This window comes from Hemicordylus capensis, chromosome 2, assembly GCF_027244095.1.
Source record: "Hemicordylus capensis ecotype Gifberg chromosome 2, rHemCap1.1.pri, whole genome shotgun sequence".
Taxonomy (NCBI): domain Eukaryota; kingdom Metazoa; phylum Chordata; class Lepidosauria; order Squamata; family Cordylidae; genus Hemicordylus; species Hemicordylus capensis.
Window position 1 is genome coordinate 111,459,717 of NC_069658.1, and position 21,576 is coordinate 111,481,292.

Below are 21,576 nucleotides of genomic sequence, written 5' to 3' on the forward strand. Positions count from 1 at the left end.
GTATTGGACTATTTTTTGCATGTTAAACTTCACCTGCAGTCTTCTGAAGTGGTACAGCAGACACAGATTAACCACTTCACTAAGAACTAGGTCACTGTTACTGTACCATATTGAATAATTACTAATCTAGGCCAACAGGAGAAATCTTAACCTAGGTGACGTAATTAAAAACCCATATTTCACAACCCACAGCCCAAATAAAGATGCTTTCTCCTCCTTGCTGATATTTAGTAATTGCTCTCGTGTATCAGTTCTCTAAGCATTCCTAATCTAAGGTTAAGGTTAACTGCTTAAGGAGATTATAGCTATCTGACTAGCAACAGGTTTATAACTGATCATAAACTCAGTATGGATCTAGTAGCTAATATTGTTATTCAAATTACAAGTGGCTTCCTGTATTACAAAATATGGAAGCAAGGGGTGCAGAAATATACTTCCACAACTACTTTCTGCTATACATTGTCACAACTGAAAAAGAGAGCTTCCTCATCTCTTCTACTGGGATATATTCAAGCTCCATATGCTCCTGGGACCTATGCATGTTCCTGATACAAAGGCAATCTGGAATGTAGCTAGCACCACAATCCAGCAATGGTAGTCTTAATGTGAAGAGAGCCTTCCCATTGTCAACTAAGACCAGGGAAAGAGTGCCATAAGAGTGCCACTAGTGCTTAAGCATCACACACTTAAGATGCAACTAATGTAGCTCTTTGGAACCAGGCCTACATCTTGATAGTATGAGTATTCTATAGCTCTACCCACTACATTCTTACCTGCAAGATACTTTCTTCTGCACCATTAAACAGGAATATAATGGCATGCTGCAGGGGTTCTGGTGATTTTGAAAGATAGTAGAGTATCTCAAGCATCACAGAGCAGCTGACAGCATCATCACTGGCACCTTAAAACAACAAGATATTTCAATAGTACTAGATAAAATTCTGGATTAGGGTTAAATATAAGATCAGATATGAGACCATGCTAACTCTATGATATGCTGTTGAAGGTAGCTCAAAGTATAGTAAAAAAGGAACTTAGAAAATTAATAGTGGGAGATGGTTCCAATTAGTCAATATTGTAAACTTAGAATAAAAATCAGGGGAGTTGGTACCAACTAGCTTAGATGGCTGCTAAATTTAATCTACGAGCTTTCCCCCCCGTTTCGTTTACTAACTTAAGTTTGTTTACTTTTATTTGTAACTTGGTTGCTAAATAACTACGCTGATTGCTTTGTAATTCTTTCCATATGTATACTGTTAGATTTCTTCTTAACTTTGTTAAGGAATGAGGGTTGGTGTTTGGGTGGAAGAGGTTATGTTTTGAACAGGCAATGTTATATTTCACATATGACTTTTGGAATTTGGAAGCTCAGATGTAAACATGCTTTTGATTTCTCTTTTTATAGTTGAATAAAATAAAATTCTTATTTAAAAAAACAAGAAGATACTTAGCACAATAAGTTATATATTATATTATATTTCCAGTTTTTATCAAAAGTTATCAGAGCAGTTTACATAGCAAAGAGCAGGGCAGGGGGCTCCCTGTTGTTGTGGTCAAATTCTGTCAGAAATCCAATAGCTGCTTCGGATCCCCCTCCCATGGTTGCCCCACCCTTCTCTCCCACCATACTTCTGTATGCACCATATCACCTCCCCTACACCACCTCCCATCAAATCCCCATCCCAGAATGGTGAAGAGGAGTGCTGTTCTTGTGGTAGCAAGCATGACCTGTCCCCTTAGCTAAGCAGGGTACACCCCGATTGCATATGAATGGAAAGAAGTGTGAGCACTGCAAGATATTCCCCTCAGGAGATGGAGCCTCTCTGGGAAGAGCAGAAGGTTTTAAGTTCCCTCCCTGGCTTCTCCAAGATAGGGCTGAGAGAGATTCCTGCCTGCAACCTTGGAGAAGCTGCTGCCAGTCTGTGAAGATAATACTGAGCTAGATAGACCAATGGTCTGACTCAGCATATGGAGGCTTCCTATTTTTTCCCTATTTTAATGCAGCCTGTGACCAGATGGTGCAGTGGACAGGCTGTGATGCAGTGTGACCCTAGCTCCAGAGGGAGCATGCAAGAAGATACCTTGCCTTCCATGGCTTGGATTTTAAAATAAAGCAGGAAAGATCTCTTTTACCATTCCACTAGGATGCAGAAGTGGTCCAGTTGTTTCTGAGAGTGGTAGTTTTTTTCTGAGGTTGCAGTATGACTGCATGGCGAAGGAGGGGCAAAGGAGGAGGGGGCAGCAGCAGTGAGGGGGAGAGCCTGGCAGTGCTGTTGAAACTCTGATCCAACAGTTGGAAAGGACAGATATATGGCCCCTTCCAACAGTGCCACAGTTGGGTTGGGTCAGAATCTGACTTTGGGGGGCATGCAAAGGCCGAGGAAAAATGCTAAGAAAATTGTTCCTTCTCCCAAAAGGGCCTACAATCTAAAACAAAAAACAAAACAAAACCAAGGAAAATACCCGTAACAACAGCTGCAAGTGACACTATGCTGGATCAAATAGCGACATGTTCCTGTGCCTTCAAGTGGAACTCCTCTACTATAGGTAATATTCCATTACTCAGCTGATACAGTTACATTAACACATTAAGTTTTCCTTCAAGCCTATATTGTTACATGAAGGGTGTAGCTAGGGGAGAGGGGGACCGTGTTCACCCCTCTCTGGCGGCCCCTTGGAGTGAGGGAAATAATGAAGAAAATAGAGAGGGGTGGAGCTGTGGGGCCCTCAGGAGATCGGAGGCCTGGGTTCTTTGAGCCCATCCGCTCAATTATAGCTACACCCCTGGTTACATGAAATATCCAAGAGGGTTACAGAAATGTTTATTACAAAAAGATTTTCCTCTCCCCTCGCCAAATAAGAGTATTTGAAAATACTTGGAATGAAGTCAGGTTCCAGTGCTTCCTTTTGTTGGTTGACATTTCAAAAAGCAGCAGAGTAAAAACTGTAGGCAAAGCTGAAGCCTGCCAAGAGTACTCTGAACCTGAATAAGCCTTTATTATTTCCAAGAAAATAGTACTAGGAAGTTTTAAAACATTTTCTGATTAAACTTCAATGCTAGTCACAGTAAAAATTCAGAAGTCTTTATGGACATGTTAAGTCAACTAAGGAGAATTAGGCCCCAGCAAGTTTCCATGCACTGCAAGCAAAATAGCCTTTAGGTCTGTAGGTTACTTTGACAATGAACTGTGCCCCAAAGAAAAAAGTAGCAAAATTTCTATACAATATTAGAATAGACAGCTTCCTAGCAGATGAAGCAAAAGAAAAGAGGCCTTCAATCCTAAAAAAAACTTACTCAGAAAATATTTCATTAATTATATTATTTATTATTATTATTATTATTATTATTATTCACTTATTTCCTGATCTGTCAAAAAAGTAGAAATTTGTCTTAAGCTGTGGAAGAAACGGGGGTGGATTGTTCTCCATTTGAGAATGAGAAAAAACAACTTCATTTTCAGTGTTATGTAACTCCAAGCCAGGTTCAACCTTAATAAGTGCCCTGTGGTGTTTAATCCATCATTCCCTTGTAATATTGCTTAAGAACTCTGAGAGGAAAGAAATACTTGCTAGAACTGTTCTGCATATATTTGTCTAAAAGGTTGAACAAGAGCTTACACCGCACTGTAACAGAAACAGTATATAGTGATAACTATGATTCTGCTTGTGCGAGAGGTTACACAAGCAAACAGGCATGTTTTTGAATTAGCATCACTTTTCTTTCACAACATTCTAGCATAAAGTAGCTTTTCTGTGAGTTAAAAACGTGTTCTGCATGTGGAAGAGTATCTTTGAGTCCAACCCATTATATGTAAGTGTACTCCACTGGATTTACTTCCAGGTAATGGCCAGAATCCAAAAAGTACAACTAGTTTCACATGCCCAAATGGGCTTTGGACTTTTATTTCTCAAAGAGTAGTCCCTCATGCTGCCTGGTAAGCTATTTTTGAAACTGGGGCTTGTTTCCAAAGCAGTCTGTGATAGGACATGGGGCTGGTTAAAGAAAAGAGGCTGGAAATCTCACTAACTATACACAAGCTCTTTGACTCGCGTAAAATAGCTCTTTGGAACCCAGGCAATGTGTTTACAACTGAGGTGTAAGAAAGAAAGTAAAACAAAAACATAAGAAATGAGATACCTACATATTAAAAATATACAAGTCTGCTATTTCTTGCCAAACCTGTTTAGCATAGTAGGATATTGGATAGGGACAGAACTGAATGAAATCAGAGGCAGATTGCATGGATAAAACACTGATTAGGTAAATGTTTGCAGCTAACAAATGTCCTTTTAAAACCAATAACATTGCATATATACATACATACACATACACACACAGAGATATTCAGCATTTTCATTTGATAGTGGTCAACTGTTTTAGCACAAAAGGTGATTAATTATATTTATTGTTTGGATTAATTTCAGCATTTTCCAAGATTAATCAGCCTTCACAATCAGTGTCAATCACACGGGCGTAAATATGACATTCTCCAAAAAGTACAGAGTAAGCTTGTCAGGATCGCACACACCCCACTAGGGCAGCTCAGCCACTACCTCTTCCTGGGACATAGAAGATGCCAGTCAGCTTTCAGTTCTTCGCACTGGTGTACTGGGCTCATGTGACAGTGGTTGTGGTGTCACACTGCCACTTGCACCCTCACTTGCCCAACTGAGAAGCAAGTTCATTGTTTTATTAATGTCCCCCAGCCACAGAGCTTCTCATTCTCTGTAGCCTACACTGGGATCTGCTGGCCCCCATTAGGAAAGTAATCTCATTGGGATATTGCTCACAGCCTCTACATGACCTTTCTAAACCCAATCAGGTAATATAAGCAGGAGCAAAAACTCTCCTGTCCTGGGCCTAAATAAACAATTTACTTCAAATGACCCCTCTCTTGCATGCTCCACTCCCAACCTGGTTCAGGCATATTGGGGCCAGCAGTCTCTGGGTTCTAGTGGCAGATCATGGCAGGAGGAGAACTGGGCACTCTGAGCAGCAGCAGAGCAGGGCTAACAAAGTAAAATAATCAAACTGCTTGTTTGTGTGTTTGTTTGTTTGTTTTAAAATACAAATAGCAACCATTGGGCAGCATCCAGACTAGTTGTTCATGACTAAGTTCTGTTTAAATTAATGGGACTTAAGTTAGTCATGACTAACTTGTCTCACAGAATACCACAGTGCATAGTCATGACTAACTAACCTGGATGCTGCCATTTGTCTAATTAAGGAATAATAAAATGTACAATTGTGGCAGCTTTAAGGAAGTTTTTAAAAATTGTATTATTTTTCTCTCATATAATTTTTAATATTAATGTTCACTGCAAGGCTGCAAGCTTATTCTGCATTTTTGTACATCATTTACATTACAGTACTAGAATTTTGGGGATTAATAATATGTTAATATATAGAACATACATAATTCACTCCATTAATTTAAAAAACATGGAACTGTACAAATACTCTAAAGCAGTGTGCAGTGGCTGTGCTACTGACCAAACATAAACCGGTTGAATAATTAAACTAGACTTATATTTAAAAATGGCTGACATCCAGACTAGTGTTTCACTACAATAAGAGAAGCTGTGTGTACTTAAGTTTGCGGAGCTGCACAAGCCTGCAGTGTTCTGCAATGCTGCACAATTATAGGATACATACAGGGTTGCACAACATCTTCTGTTTGCATGCAAGTTAGTCAGGAAGAGAAGAGATATTTCTTTCTTTGTGCAATGTCATCATGTTATGTCCTTGCATTAGTACAACAGCATTACACTAGTGCAATGCTAGAAAGCCAGTAATTTTAATCAGAATCTTGATGCCATTTCAAGCATTTGTGAAAAATTGCTCCCTAAGCATCAGTCCTATAACCAGCCTCAAATTCTTTGGGGGGGGGGGGAGCTTGCAGAAGTCAGGGGAGGCAGGTTAGTGAAATGTTCAGTGAAAACAGTCAGTGAGGCTGGGGAGGAAAGATAATTTTTTGGTGTGGCAGGTACACACCATGCCACCAGCTGGCTATGGGCCTGCTAAGCATCCTAGATTTCCTCCACTTTCAAGAACTGATAGGACTCGTTTCCTAAATACAGAAGCAAACAATGAATCTCCCCCTTCTGCTCAAATATATTGTGAATCTCTCCCGTCTGCTCTAATATATAAAACAACTTTTTTTTTGCTATATACGTACCTGGAGAGTTTGGTACAGAGTCAAAGTGACAGTTGGAGAGCACTGCATGCTCAGCTCCATTTCTGGGTTCCAGTTTGACCACTAAATTAGTAATATTATCATAGTAACTGGTGAAGCCTCCAAGAAAGTCAATACTGAAGGTGCCTGTTGGCCTCTGTATATCTATAGAGATCTTATGGACATTATTGCTTGCAGTTTCAATAGCTTTAACTTGCTCCAAGAGGTAGTTGACTGTGAAGACTTCATTTTCTGGACTTCCAACAGCCCTAGGTCCAAATGCAGTAATATTTTCTAAGTATGTCCTATGAGGCAAAGTAAAATATTAGAAGTATATCTTAAAACACACATGCATGAAAATCTGGCCACAATTTGCACATTTGTGCAATATGCAACTCTTCCAAACAAATTCTGATTTTTAATCAAATCAAGGAGAGAGTTAAATCTGCTGATATGTACATAAATTCCAATAAAATTCCTTATCCTATTAGATGTCACAGGGTAAATAAAGGTCTAGTACTTAACATTCTACTCACTACCAGAAGCAAGAAAGAAGCTCATTGAGCAAGACAGAGGCTTGTTGTCCCTACAACTACGTGAAACATCAATGATCTTTATGCTTCAAAATAACTAATTTTACAAGTGTGATCTCCACAGTCTCAGGAAATCTACACCCCCTTTCATGTTATGTTATTACAGGAGTCTCCCATTTTTCCTTCAACATGCTCAGGACAGCATATATGGCATTATTATGTTCAAACTCTATATAAAGTGCCACATACACAGATAAATAATACATTACAGTGACTATAATTACAACCCTGTGACTGACTTGCACGAGACCATCCAGTGTAATTCACAGCTGAATGGGGATGTAACTTAGGTTCAACCAGGGGAGTCGTGGAGAGGGAAATGCACCGGGATGGAGCGCCGGTACTTCTCGGCTTCTCTGGAGGTTGGGATGGGCACGATCATGGGGGCTATCATGGAGAGTGCCTGCACTTCTAAATTTGCAACTACATCACTGGGTCCAACATTCTAATAAGTACACAACATTGGCTACATGCACACACTTTCCATAATCAATCTAGGCAAACCCATTTTCAATAACCTGATTTAGGTCCTAGAACATGGTCTGAAGACATGAGGCAACAACCTTGCTGAAACAAAGGAGGTCTGGGTCTGGTCAGTTCCTAAATGGGAGACTACCTGGTTACTCCACTGACATCACCTCGAGTTCTATAAGGGAAGGGAAGTGGAATATAAATGAAATAAATAAATAAATGCTTTTCATTGTCTATTAAATGCTGTAAATATCTGATGACATGCAATTTTACATAACATATTCTACACGTAAAAGTGCACAGAGACAATCATAAGACAAATTATTTAACCCATTGGCTCTTCCCTGTGAATTACAGGTGCAATTCTCTACCCATTCACTTTGGAATATGTCCCCCTGAAAGGACTTAAAGCTGAAGAGTCAACAGTGACTTGATGGCACATTTTATTTTACTTTAGTATAAGGAGAACTCCTGCCAATGTCTGATTACACACAGACACAGACACAGACACACACACACACACAGACATACAAGATTTTTGAACCAATATGACTTCACTTCCAAGTAAAGAGGTTTATGAATGAGATGCAAGAGAAACAGATTTTGTTGAGACCTAGGAAGGCCAACATGTCTAAGTTCTGACTCAACCAGAGACAAGAAAGAGTAAGTTCCAGAAACCGTCAACCTGAAACAAGGGCAAATAAGAAAGTAACATGTAGGATCTCAAAGATCCACTTCCTCTAAAAATGGAAGCAAAAAAATACCTACCTCCATCAGAATGCATTTTATGAATTTAACTATGTAAGCATTAGAAGTGCCCCAAAATTTAACACTAACTCCTAAGAATTTGAAATATCTGTTCAAGAAGTGTGTGCACAAGATTGGTGTCAAAATGTTAATGATGACAGCCAGAAATAACAGCAGTCAAGACTTGCCATCCCTCAGAACTGCCAAATGGAAGTTAACATATAAATCAGAAGGAGAGAGGGCAGCATCAGGAAACAGTGCAGCCTGGGAGAAAGCCCTGCTTTTCACTAATAGATATATTTAGCCTCCTGAGGCCACTTCTAGGGCAGGGGGGTATTTTCCCAAAGGCTGAAACATGGCCTTGAACAGCAGCAGCAGCAGCCCCACCCCCCACCCATAAGAGATTTTAGAACACAGATCTGCAGACTTGCTATCTACCCACATAGCTGTCACTACACAAATGACAAAGAAGCCTGGTGGAGAGAAAGAGCAACACCAGGAAACAGTGGAGCCTGGGATAAGGCCCTGCCCCCCATTAACGGAAACCTTTGGCCTTGTGAGGCCACTTCCAGGGCGGGAGCGAGTCATGGGTGCAGCCATGCCTGCAGGGTTACCCCAGGGATACTACGAGGGTGAGGGCACCCTGTTCCTTTGATCTGTTAGCGAGAGATCATCTATGTCTCATTTATATTTTATACTGTTCTTACAATGTTTTTAAACAGTACTGCAAACTGTCTAGAGGTCTATGGGCAAAAGGTAGTTAATGAATAAACCAAGCCATTGTTACTCAGAGGGTGTGAATACATTATATGGCTGCAGATAAGGTGTTTTCCCAGCACACACCCACATCTTAGTGATACACCAAGATGACAAAGCTATATCATAAACACATATCCACAGATAACATTGCTACAAGAAAATGTGTTTGGCCATATGCCGAGGCAACCCCAGGGGAGAAAGATATTGATTTGCAAAGGGACACACATGTATATGGACACCAGGGGTGTAACTACTATTAGGCAAGGGGAGGCAGCTGCCTGGGGGCCCCCATGCCTCGAGGGGCCCCCCAGAGGCAAGTCACATGTGAAGTGTGTGTGTGTGTGTGTATCAGCGAGGGGCCCATTTTAAAATTTTATCTCTGGGCCCACTCCAGCCTTGTTACGCCCCTGATGGACACACAAATGGACACACAGAGAGGCCTAATTATTATTATTATTTTAAATATATTTATACCCTATATTTATACCAACAACTATGAATTTAAAAAATCAAGAAACATAACGTTGGAAGGCACAGGATTTGGAGCACTGCTTGGATCAGAGTGGAATATAGTGGCACTGTATTTTGGGACAGGACAAAGGGCACTATTGCTTTTTTTGATCAGGAAGTACAAGCTATGCAGTAGACTGGCCCTATAAATGTGGGGAGTGGGAAAGAATACCAAGGGATACTTTTTTAAAATTCAAGAGCCTAAAAAATCCAATTACTAGGGCTGGCTCTGCCAAGCCTCAACTACAGGCAAAGTAGACTGAGGCCAACCCACTGCTGAGACAAGCAAGTCTAGTGCAAATCTGTTCTGCAGAATTCCAAAAGGGGTACCAAAGGGGCATCACGAATTGTACATCACGTTCAGAAAGAAATACCTTTGAATTCAGAATTTCAGATAATGAGTAATCTGGGAGAACTGCCACCCACCAAGTTCCCCAATCACAACCGCTAACATGGATTCCAAAAAACCCCAATTTACGCATTCACTGAAACGGCACAGTAAAGCCCAGATTTCTATAATCCTACCTGTGAACAAGACAAGGTGGTTTCAGGTAATTAATAAGTAGGGCAGGATGCAAAAGAGGACAGGGCTTCTGTACCATTAGCAGATGTGCAGAAGGGCAGGTTTCTGCATTGGGGAAGCTTTCCTCGCCCATCCAGACATGACACTCTGCGCTTGCCAAAATTCCTCCGTTCTATACAACTGACATTACAAATCCAGGAGACTTGTTCTCCTTTGCATCGGTCGCCAAAAGTAAACAAATAACCCATCTCTCTAATCATCTTGTGCATGCATCCCTAGCAAAAAGTGGTGCGGGAGAGACCTGCTCCTCCCTGAGAGCCCCGGGAGAGGGGAAGCCGATGGAGAGGGGAGCCGATTCCTTCTCCCAGGAGGAAAGGAGAGCGCGAGCGCAGGTCCGGTCGACGGTTACCTGGCGCGAGGGGCATTGAATTCTTTAGAGACGCGCGCCGGCTGTACCAGCTGCTGGAAGGAAAAGTAAACGAGTCCGCGCAGCCCGAGCAAATAAAGCAGCAGCACAAGTACCGCGCGCGACTCCGGCAAGAGCAGCCTCGCGCTTCCTCCTCGTGCAGGCTTGCCCCAGTCCCGTCCCTCCTTTTCCGGGCGGCACGGCGGCGGCTGCTGCTGGTGATACTGTTGCTGGGCCTGGGTACGGAGGCGCCTCACTGCCCCTACTGCCGCCGAACTGCGCTCCATGAAGCCCCGAGCCGGTCCGCCTCCGAGCACCACCGGACTGCAAAAAGCCGAGGATGGAGGAGCAGCAGGAGGAGGAGGCTGCGTACGGGAGCGGCCAAGGGCCAAAACTGCTCGGCTGGGGCCGGCCCACCCCGGCACCGCACAGAAGGCAGGCGCAGCAGGTCACATGGGGAGAAAGTGTCACACGCCCCGCTCCTCCCTCCCTGCCTGCCTGTTTGCCCGCCAGCCGCCAGGGCACCGCGCTGAATCTAGAGGTTGGGCAGGGGACGTGCTTTGGGCAGCGGCAGCGGCGGCGGCGGACGTCTCATCTGCTACCTCTCTGCTCACCGAAGCGCTGCGCGGGCATCATGGCAGGCCTTGAGACTCGAGTCTTGCTTTCTTTCAGGCACCAAAGCAGAGTCCGACTTCGCATGGTGGTGATGATGATTACTGATTATAAAAGATGTATCTCCCACCTTTCCATACCTGATGTTCAAGGCTGTCAAAGCCATCAGATTCAAACAATACTGCATCGACATGATTAAAAACAAAATGAGAGAAACAGCAATAAACTGAACCTCGAAATACAAAGCCAAGGAGCAGAGGGCTAAACACTAGTTCAAACAAATCAAGAGGTTTCTGAAAGAGAGAAGTTGTTATTGCATGGCTGAAGGAGAGTAATGAATCTACTTGGTAGGAAGGAAGATCAAAATGAACCACTGAAAAGGGCCTCTCATGTTTCCTAAGTAATCAAGTCTTGGACATCACATCAGTGCTGCACAATCTTAATATATTAATAATAATAATAATTAATAATAATAATTCTATTTCTATACTGCCCTTCCAATAATGGCTCAGGGCGGTTTACAAAGAGAAATAACAAATAAGATGGCTCCCTGTCCCCAAAGGGCTCACATTCTAAAAAGAAACATAAGACACACACCAGCAACAGTCACTGGAAGTACTGTGCTGGGGGTGGATAGGGCCAGTTACTCTCCCCCTGCTAAATAAAGAGAATCACCACGGTAAAAGGTGCCTCTTTGCCCAGTTAGCAGGGGGGCAAAGATTAAATTAAGAATGTAATTTTTTAAAAGTTTATTTGAACATGTGCAGAGTGCTTTTTCTCCCTAATTACCAACTACCACCCACCTTCACCACAGATAGGATTAAGAAACAGGGTTTCCAGTTTGAGGAGCTGAAACATTCATTTAATTAAGCTGATTCAGGTTTAATGAGTTTAATTTAAAAGATCTTAAAACCTTGCTAGCTGCCTTGGAAGCTTCTGCTTAAAGGATAGAGAAAATTTTCAAGCAAATTATGGTTGGCTTTTACAAATCAAGCACCAATAACTCACCTTTAGTCAGGATGACCACTGTTATTAATGGCTGAGACTGTATTTAACGTTTTAAGTAATTGAGTACTGTAGTTTAAACCCTTTACTGAGCTTGAATTCATTGTAACTCCCAATAGGGGGTTATTATTTAACTTTTACAAAATAGGGAACTTAATCACTAAAATAGTGGCTTGCCAGAGGCCACACAAAACATTCGAACTGCAGCCCTATGTACACATATTAATAGGAAAGTCCACTGAAATCAATGAGACATACTTCCAAGTAAATATGTTTAGGATTAGGCTGAAGATCTCCTAGGCTCACAGCTATGGACTAGACAGGGACTCTGTGTTGCCAGGATCAGAGTGTGGGTAAGCATCCATGTGTAGCAGGGGTGCAGTGCAGATTTTTCTTTCTTTCAAGTGATCTCCATCTATAGGTCTGACCTGCACTGAACTCCTATGACACCTTCACATGGTCTTCAATAGGCAGAGGAAAGACGAGGCCTAGTCTGGAATGTTAGGCCCTAATCCAAGAACAAAGAGGTTGTTTTAAGAAGTCAAGCAAATGATCAATGACAAATTCAGAGCTTTATAGGAAGCAAAGCGCATTAAAAGTAAATACCATTCTCTGAAATTCAAGATTTGTTCTCCAGTTCACCAGAAACAGGGTATTTAAAAAAAAAAAATCAGAAGAGTGACAACCCCTACTATCTTGGCAAAGAGGCACCTTTTAATGTGGTGATTCTCTTTATTTAGCAGGGGGAGAGTAACTGGCCCTATCCACCACGACCCCCAGCACAGTGACTGTTGCTGGTATATATCTTATGTTTCTTTTTAGATTGTGAGCCCTTTGGGGTCAGGGATCCATCTTATTTATTATTTCTCTGTGTAAACCTCCCTGAGCCATTTTTGGAAGGGCAGTATAGAAATTGAATGAATGAATAAATAAATAAATAAATAAATCTTCTTTGCACCTTAGATAAATTATTATCACATATTATCTCCTCTATTTGGAGAGGAGAGCTGGTCTTGTGGTAGCAGGCATGACTTGTCCCCATAGCTAAGCAGGGTCTGCCCTGGTTGAATCTGAATGGGAGACTTGATGTGTGAGCACTGCAAGATATTCCGCTCAGGGGATGGAGCCGCTCTGGGAAGAGCAGAAGGCTCTAAGGTCCCTCCCTGGCTTTTCCAAGATAGGGCTGAGAGAGATTCCTGCCTGCAACCTTGGAGAAGCCGCTGCCAGTCTGTGAAGACAGTACTGAGCTAGATAGACCAATGGTCTGACTCAGTATATGGCAGTTTCCTATGTTCTTATGTCCCTATGTTTAAAAGGTGCCTCTTTGCCCAGTTAGCAGGGTAACTCATCTGTCATGATGGAATCTGGAGCAGAGTCAGTCTCTGTAGTGAGGGTGGTGTTCAGATCCCCAGAACCTTCTGGGTGGGACCTGACTGATATACTGCTGCCACCACCTGCTAATAACCTGGAAAGGATTTACTTACCCCTTACCCCTAGGGTTTACCAGACTGGATCGAACAGGATACCCAGTCTCCCTCACAGTTTCTCCAAATACCTGAAACTGTAAAGTGATCACTTGGGAAATGATACTAGGAAATTGTTGTTCTTCTGGCTTAGGGCTTTGGAGACATGGGAGCCCTCCTTTCCGCACTGAGCAACAGCTCAAAAAGCTTTACTGTTACAAAGGAATATGAATTGGAGCAAATGGGGGGAAACAGAAAAGGCCTCAGCCTTAATACACCCAGGCAACACAGAAAAGAAAAAGAACAAACTAACGCAAATGTGACTACAAGTACTGCTCTTACAATACCTTTTGTCCTGTATCCTTGGGGCTGTTATACTCCATAGGCCTCCAAGTGACCTCCCCAGTTCAAGCTGAGCAAGGCCCCAGGGAGAGAGACAGAGATAGGGATGTGCATGAGCCTTTTCGGAGGCCCTTTTACAGGCCTCTGACCCGGTTCGAATGTCCGGTGGTTCAAAGGTGCGTGGGAGGGGGGGATATCTTTAAGGATGGGGGAGGGTGCTCTTACCCCTCCACGTTTTCCCTGCTGGCGCTGTCTTTTAAAACGGTCCAGCAGGGCGGCATCGTAACTCCTTGCCTCCTCAGACCAGAAGTGGCCGGAAGTGCCCTGTGCGCGTGCACACATCATGCACGCGCATAGGGCACTTCCGGCCCATTTTAAAAGACAGCGCCAGTGGGGAAAACGCGGCAGGAGGGGTAAGAGCACCCTCCCCTGTCCATAAAAATATCTCCCCCACCTTCAAACAGCCAGACATTGGAACTGGTTCAGAGGCTCGCAAAAGACAGTGCCAGCAGGGGAAACGTGGCAGGAGAGGTAAGAGCACCCTCCACCATCCTTAAAGATCCCCCCCCCTTCAGACCAGCAGGTGCCGGTTCCATGCACACCACTAGAAAGATAGGCACCTTTCCACCTTCCGTTTTTTTTAAAATTTAAAAAAAACCCAAAACTTTTAAAGCTGCCACTGTGCGGCGGTGGAGCAAGCACGGCAGTGAGAGCTCCTCCAGCCAGCCGCAGTTGGTGTCCATACATACTCTGTTTGGCAGGCACACACTCTGCACCTGGTTGTGATGGATGCACTTGGCATCCTTGAGGCTAGGGCGAGGGAGCATAGGGGGCTCCTCTCTGCAGGGCCTGCTGCTGCCACGGCTGCTCTTTTAAGGAAGTGCTGCCAGATAGCAGTCTACTTCCATTGCAGCGAGAATGGTAGGTGGATGGAGTGGCAGCTTGCCCTACTGGACACATGATCCCTAGGATGTTGAGACATGGTGGAACTCCACCTTCCTCGTGGTCCAGCGCCTGCAGGAACAAAAGGCAGCCATCCATGCCCTGACGAGGAACTGTGGCTTGGGAGTGTGCGACCTGTCCACCTTGGACTGGAAGCTCATTTCTGAGCTGGTCTTGACACTCGAGACATTCTTCTTTGCAACAAGCAGCTCTGAGCCACTCTGTGCCCACTGCTCTTCTTCTGAAGTTGATGGGTGAGCTCTAGACCATGCTGACCACTGGGGAGGCACATACTCTGTCAGGTCGGTTAGGGGCTGGAGTTGTGGATTGGATCAGCACCAAGATGGGTCTATTGGCAGAGCATGTTTTGGCCCACCTATGTGACCCAACAATAAAGGGCAATGCCACCACCCCAGCAAGCTCCGAAGGTGGAGGGCCTTCCTGGTTCAAGAGCTTAGGCAGGCAGAGGACGACGCTTGGTCTGAACCAGGAGAAGGGTGCTGGAGCACCTACATTTAGTGTGCAGTCCACTCATCAGCACTGCTTCCCATTCCAGCAGTGTAGTGTCCCTGGTAGTGCCAACGCAGCCGGCACTTCCACCCATTTGTTCCACCCTGTGGTTCAAAAGGGGGTGCCTTGGTGCCTTGCCAGGGGTACATGAGGCACCAACCATGCCCTGCAGTGGTGCTGAGCAGAGTTTTCTACAGTACCTGCAGGAGCCAGATGTGGCAGACCCAGAGATGGATCTGGTCCAGTTTTGAGCAACGCATCATCAAGTCTGGCCAGACTTGGTAACGGTTGCGAGACAGCTCCTCTCCTGCCCCCTGACCTGTGTCCCTGGTGGATGTGGTTACACCCCATCAATTGTGTTTGGATGCTGGTTTGGTGGAGCAGGTGGTCTTCCTGAAGGCCAACCTTCCCCTGCTGGGCTACCCTGAGCTGAATGTCGAGGGTGAGTCTCATGGTCACCGCCACCCCACTGCAACACCACTGTCAGCTCACCCGTGCCAACCAAAAACAGAATGTGTCACAGTCTGCCCATTAGTGCTGCTGATGCATGCAAACATGTATGCACACCACTGCCAGGCCAGAGATGATGGACTGGTGCCCTGGGACAGCACCCATTGGAAGTCATGGTGGAGCATAGGTTATTTAGTTGGTTTTGATGTTGGTTGGTTGATTGTTCTGTTTGTTTTTCTTTGAGCAAAGCCAGACACACAGACAGAAATACACACACACACACACACACACACACACACTTAATATGCTTACTGTGCTATTTGCTGCTGCTATGATTTGCTTCATTTTGCTGGATCTCAGATGGACAAAGGCTTAAGAACTTGGGTGCTTTGCTTTCATCTTTGGCTTTCAATACATTTACAATAGGTTCAAAATGTTCAGGAAGACTATAACAATCCAGGCAAAATTACTCCCTGTGCTTGCAGCTGTTGTAATGTCTCCAACATCTTATATACATGCTTAGACAGATCCTCTCCTTCATTTAGTTTCCTGTTATACAGCTTTATAACTTGATACACCTTGGAGACAGCTGACTTTCTTTCATACAATTTCTTCAGAGTCTCTCACATTTACATGCTGTTTATTTCCTAAATGTGCATATATATACACATGTACACACACACACACACACACACACACACACACACACACACACACATAGAGAGAGAGAGAGAGAGAGAGAGAGAGAGAGAGAGAGAGAGGCTCATTGATAAACCCTCTCCCCACCCCTTTCATTGTGTTAGCAGAGATATGGGATAAGCAGGGGGCGGAGTTGCGGACCCGGCCCAGGAGACAGGCATGTGACCTGCTATTTTAGTCCCCCAGCACATGACACCGGCGAACCAATCATGTGCAAGGAGTGGCTGCACAAGCTGTCAGCTCCTTTGCTCTGTCTTTCAGTTGTTCTATGGGCAGGCACCCTCCTGCCCACCCTTGGACTCAGTGAAGGATATTCTGGTCGCCACTGGGGCCAAGTAGGAATTTTTTTGTTCTCAACTGATTAGCTAATGTTGGGGCCTTTTTTCGCCTACTCACTGATATCGTTAAGGCAGTCCCTGGAGTTCATCAGTCACTTTGCAGATGAGTGCAGGTCAGGGTAGGTTAATGTACATTGGTGTTGGGCTGGAGGGCCATTATGATGAGTGGGAATACGGAGGGAGGCTTGGTGATCTTGCGACTCTCAGGCTGGATCCTTTCCCACTCGGATTCTTGCCAGCGAACACCGCTCAGTGCCTCATGACCTGTGTTGAGGTGGACTGGTATGTTTCTCCTTGACGGGGGTAACCTCGTGTTAGAGAAGAAGTTCGGACTGGGTACCGAGCCAAATCAAAGTCCGGTCCTTCACCCTCCTGTGGGTGTATCTCCTATGAGATTGACCCACATAGGGGATACCCACACTTTTGTTAAGATGCCTTATTGCAGGTTTTGTAAATATTCAATGAAGTGGCCCTAGTTTTTTCCAACTACGCGTGCACTGTCATTATTTATGGCCTGGGTTTGCAGACAAGTTATCTCGGTGGCTTTATCCCAGTGGCTTTATCATCCCAGGCTTGTCTGTCTTCTCCTTCTCTGACACGGTGCTCTGTGTTTAAGACTATGCTGATTTCAGGGGTTTTTTTTAGAAGTATCTCCATTTTGAAAGACCACAGCTCAAAATCTGGACCTTGTAACTTCTCGATCCTTTGTAACACTTGTCTTATCTCCATCTTTGAGAAAAATTGGTTTTCTTATTCAGGCTAATACTTTCTTCACCAGTCTCAGAGCTCTGGGCCCATAATCCTGTTGAGGGGTGTGAGGAGAAAGTCCTCACACAGCAGAGTATGCTTTGGTGGTAAAAATGCTTAGCCCAAGAGATTATCGGAAGACATTAGATAGAGTTCAAAAAACACAAAGATTTATTAAGAAACTAAAACATCATATACTAAGAGAGAAACATTGAACAACATACTCAAACAGGCACTAGCCTGTAACAACAACTGAACAGTTCCAACTGACCAAGGTGCTTTTCCAGATTAGACCCTGCAATGGGGTCACAGCATATCTCTGAAGTGTGCATCCACACTTCCTGTGTTGTGACACCGCAGTCCCTATGCTGACAGCAGGGTGCCGTTCACATTTCAGATATAACTCTGGCCATTGGCTGTACTAATAAAGACTGACATTTCAGATGCTTTGTTTCAGATTTAATCACTGCGATTTATTGATAAAACGTATGTCTGGTGTAAAAAGCTTGCTGCTTTTGGGGGGTTGTTAGTTTTCACAAGCTTGCTCCCCCCTGCTGGGCGCTTTGCTATTTATGTTTTGAATGCGATTTGCCTGAATGGAAGCATTTTTGCTGCTAACTGAGCGGCTAAATCTTGAAAGCGCCCAAGACAGACCTATTAATATCTCATCATGCCTAGTGGCCAGAAGAGGTTACTGCAGTGCTAAGAGCAATGCTTTAGAATTCTCACTTCTCACACAAAGGACTGGATTCATCTCCAGTCTTCCAGTTCTAACATCTTAGCATGCCAGTGGGGGCTGGTGGGAGCACACGGGCTGGTCTCTCCTCCTCCCTCCCATCCTTTCCTGCCCTGGCTGGATCTCTCTCTCTCTCTCTGTCTCTTTTCTACCTGCCCTGGCTGTAACCGGAGCCACACAGGTTGGTTGTGAGGGTAGAAGGAGAAAGGGAGAGAGATGCAGCTGTGGCCCATTTGTGCCCACGCCAATCCCACCTTCTGTCCCTCTGACCCTGTTGCCATCAGTCGCCATTGCAGCACACACAAGCGTTGAGAACTTCAAACTACTGTTTTTCCTGGCCGACACTCTTACTGTATACTTCCACTATCAGCAGAACCTACAGTCAGATTTAGACTTCAGTCAGACTTGACCATCTTAGACATAGCCAGACTTACATCTATTGTGGAAGGAGAATCTGCACAAGTTGAGAGGGTCACCACTACTTGGAGGATGGGTTAAAAAAGCTTCAAGAGGAGATGAATGGAAAACTGTAAAGTGTATGTGTAGCAAACATCTGTAATTTGCCAAGGAGTTCGGATTAATTCGGAAAGTCAAGCTCAGTTTCTGTCAAATCTAGGTCAATGCTCTGTAAAAACAACATTAGTTGATTTTAGTATAAAGGGATAGTGCTTGCAAGATTAATTTAAAATTAATGGCATATGGGGATTTCAAAAACCAGAGGGGTGTTTAGCGGGTGGGGGGATGGAAAGTTACCTAGTGGACAGCCTACCAATACTTCCCTTCTAACAACTGACTTTAGTGCAAAGGCAACAGAGACATCAGAAGATGAGAGCGAAGATGCTTACCATTTTTATTCGTGCTTTTAAAAAGCATGAAATTGCATATTCAAATGGCTCCCTTAACTTCTGTGCCATAACAGTGGTAAAGATTTTGTTTGGTCTCGTACATTATGCTGGCTTTACAAGTTAGGCTCCATGCCCCTGCTGCACTTTGCCTTAGTCTTTTAGCTTGACACTGGGCTGGGGAGAGATGAGAGCAGGCAGAAATTTAACAGGTACAGCCTCCCAAATCACTTGCTACATTTCTACTGGAGGCAATGCTTCCCCACAATCCCCACAATGCTTCAACTTGCTTGAAGATTTACAATCCCTAGCTACAGAAACACCTAATTGATTTCTGCTTGATGCATTGTAATGTCATCCACAGCATCCCACAAGTAGGTTGCTAAGAGAAAGTGCCATCAATACCATGCAGTCGATCTGCGTTCTCACAACATCCAGCTACAATCCTCAAATAACCGGCACTAGATTCTAGATGCACTAGCCCTGGAAAGTTTTCCAGTTTGACATCAGCTGCTGCACTTCAGCCAAAAGTGGTATCAGCAGTTGGAGGAATTGCAGAGAGCTGAATCAAGTCTTTGATTTTTCCCAAGCATTTACGAGACACTTCTTTCTATCCTGAAAAGTCAGATATGAGTCTGCAAATGGAAAAGATACCACAGTCATAATAATTTGTTTTGTCAGTTGATGTGTGGAGCTCAGTGACTCTTGGTACAGTAATGACATAACTTTAATTATATTCAAGAACAAAGTAAATTGAGGTACATCTTGGCCTGTGGAGGAGAGGCCGAAGGGAACACTGAGAAAGAACAGCACAGCAGCAGCCAACTAAACAGTGAGAACCAAGTCAAACGAGTGGGGACAGGAGAGCAGGATTTCCAGTCATTTTCAAGACCACCCCAAATGTGCCCTAAATTTATGCTCTTTGGGGGATGGGAACATGTCAGCATGTGCTGAGACAATTAACACAACTTCTTGTTCTTCATTGGCAGGCAAGGGTATGCAATGGAACAGAGAAAGTGACGCCAGAAATAGCTGCTGGCCACCCTTCTGCCCTCCTCCTCCATTCAGGCTGAGGGCCAAGAAAGTCCTTGCATTGCCACTAGTCTGAACAAAGGGAGAAGAAAGGCTCTCTGGAGAAGTGATAAGTAAGCTGCGATGCCTGTTGAAAGAGATAGTAACCATTAAGCAGAAGCCTGTGGTTTAAAGGAGAGAAATGTACTCTGTCTGATGTCCAGAGTGAGTTACTCAATGGTGTTACTCAGGAGTAGCTCTAAAGGACTACTACATTTCAATAGGACTTCCTCTAGTACATTTAGTCAGGATGTCAGCCTTTGTGTGTATGCTCAGAAAGCAGTGTATGACCAAGGCAACGTGTGGTTAAAGGAAAAGTGTGCCGTCAAGTCGATTTCGACATCTGGCGCCCACAGAGCCCTGTGGTTTTCTTTGGCAGAATACAGGAGGGGTTTATCATTGCCTCCTCCCACGCAGTATGAAATGATGCCTTTCAACATCTTCCTATATTGCTGCTGCCCAATATAGTACCAGTGGGGATTCGAACTGGCAACCTTCTGCTTGTTAGTCAAGCGTTTCCCTGCTGTGCCACTTAAGGTGACTTGTGGCACCTGGAGCCTAATTTGATAATCCAGCAAATACAAGGCAGGAGGCCTTCTTTATTTGTGCGGGTTGTGTTCTATTTCTGTAGATAATGAAACCGTGAATAAAGAGACCTTAAGCCTCTGGGGACTGGGGATTAGGTTCCTAAGCACACTGAAGTGTGCTGAAAATCACAAGAAAAAGCAGGTGGGGACAGAAAAAAGCACAGTACCTTGCTCTGTAGCTCACTTCAGCAATTCCAAATCCTCCAATTTTTGTTCTTTTTTTAGGGTGTTTGTGTGTGCATGTTTTTGCTTGCAGAAGAATCATTAACTAGCCTGAAAGGAACCTATCTTCTGAATCTAGGTGTCTCTGCTGAGCTTGTGGCCAAGCCCAGGGGGAAACACTTATACCATTTAAGTACATTCTTACATTAATTTCTTACACCCACCATGCAGGTTTTATACCCAGTGGAGTGAAACAGCCTCAGGCTCATTCCCACATATAAAACTACCAGTGTGAACTGAGGCTATGTACATGTACACCCAAGTAGTCCCTGCTTATTTACTCTATTTGACTGAAAAGGGAGCAGTTGGACCATATGAGCAGGGCCTCCTCCATAGGTATTTGAGCACCTTTGCTTTGATTCCCCATGAAGGTTTTTTCTGTAGATGGAAAATGAGCTGGATGCTCACTCCTGTTATTCTACAGATTTGAAAAACTGCATGCTAGGCTGTTACTACACTTGCTCAGATCTTTATATCCTACACATGTGCATGGCTATGCTTTGAGGCTAAAATGGAAGAATCTCTCAAAACCAAATGTACAAGTATAAGTAACAAATAGATTGCAGTCCATACAGTAGAGTAAGACATATTTGAGTAATCAGAGAAACAAACAGGCTCAAAGGTAGGGATGTGCACGGAACCGTGATGGAGGTGCCGCTTTAAGAGTGGGGGGGGAGGGTGCACTTACCCCTCCCGCTGCTTTTCTCCCACCAGCGTCCTTTGTTTAGAAAGCTAATCGGGGCGGCAGCATACCTCCTTGCCATCTCGTTGCCCCTGTTGGCCGGATATGGCCAGAAGTCCCCGACGTGGATGAGGTACGCTGCC

At 44.1% G+C, this 21,576-nt stretch overlaps 2 protein-coding genes across 13 annotated transcripts in view; one reads left to right on the top strand and one right to left on the bottom strand.

Annotated features, from left to right (window-relative positions):
- ERMP1 (endoplasmic reticulum metallopeptidase 1) overlaps nt 1-10,600 on the bottom strand; it is a 68,100-nt gene extending 57,500 nt beyond the window's left edge. Inside the window, exons 1-4 of one of the 6 annotated variants that reach the window (XM_053298827.1) lie at nt 10,189-10,596; nt 7,386-7,415; nt 6,180-6,481; nt 774-901 (exon numbers count right to left, since the gene is read on the bottom strand). In XM_053298827.1, coding sequence (XP_053154802.1) covers nt 774-901; nt 6,180-6,481; nt 7,386-7,415; nt 10,189-10,472 — 744 coding nt within the window. In that variant the 5' untranslated portion in view covers nt 10,473-10,596. The other 5 variants (XM_053298830.1, XM_053298832.1, XM_053298829.1 and 2 more) reach the window with 5 other exon arrangements.
- A 5,877-nt stretch (nt 10,601-16,477) lies between these two features.
- Nucleotides 16,478-21,576, top strand: part of MLANA (melan-A) — a 50,553-nt gene continuing 45,454 nt past the window's right edge. Inside the window, exons 1-2 of one of the 7 annotated variants that reach the window (XM_053298550.1) lie at nt 16,478-16,543; nt 19,861-20,016. The gene's annotated coding sequence lies outside the window, so the exon portion shown is untranslated. Of the gene's footprint in view, nt 16,666-16,705; nt 16,829-18,093; nt 18,566-19,860; nt 20,017-21,576 lie in introns of those variants that run through there. The other 6 variants (XM_053298547.1, XM_053298546.1, XM_053298552.1 and 3 more) reach the window with 6 other exon arrangements.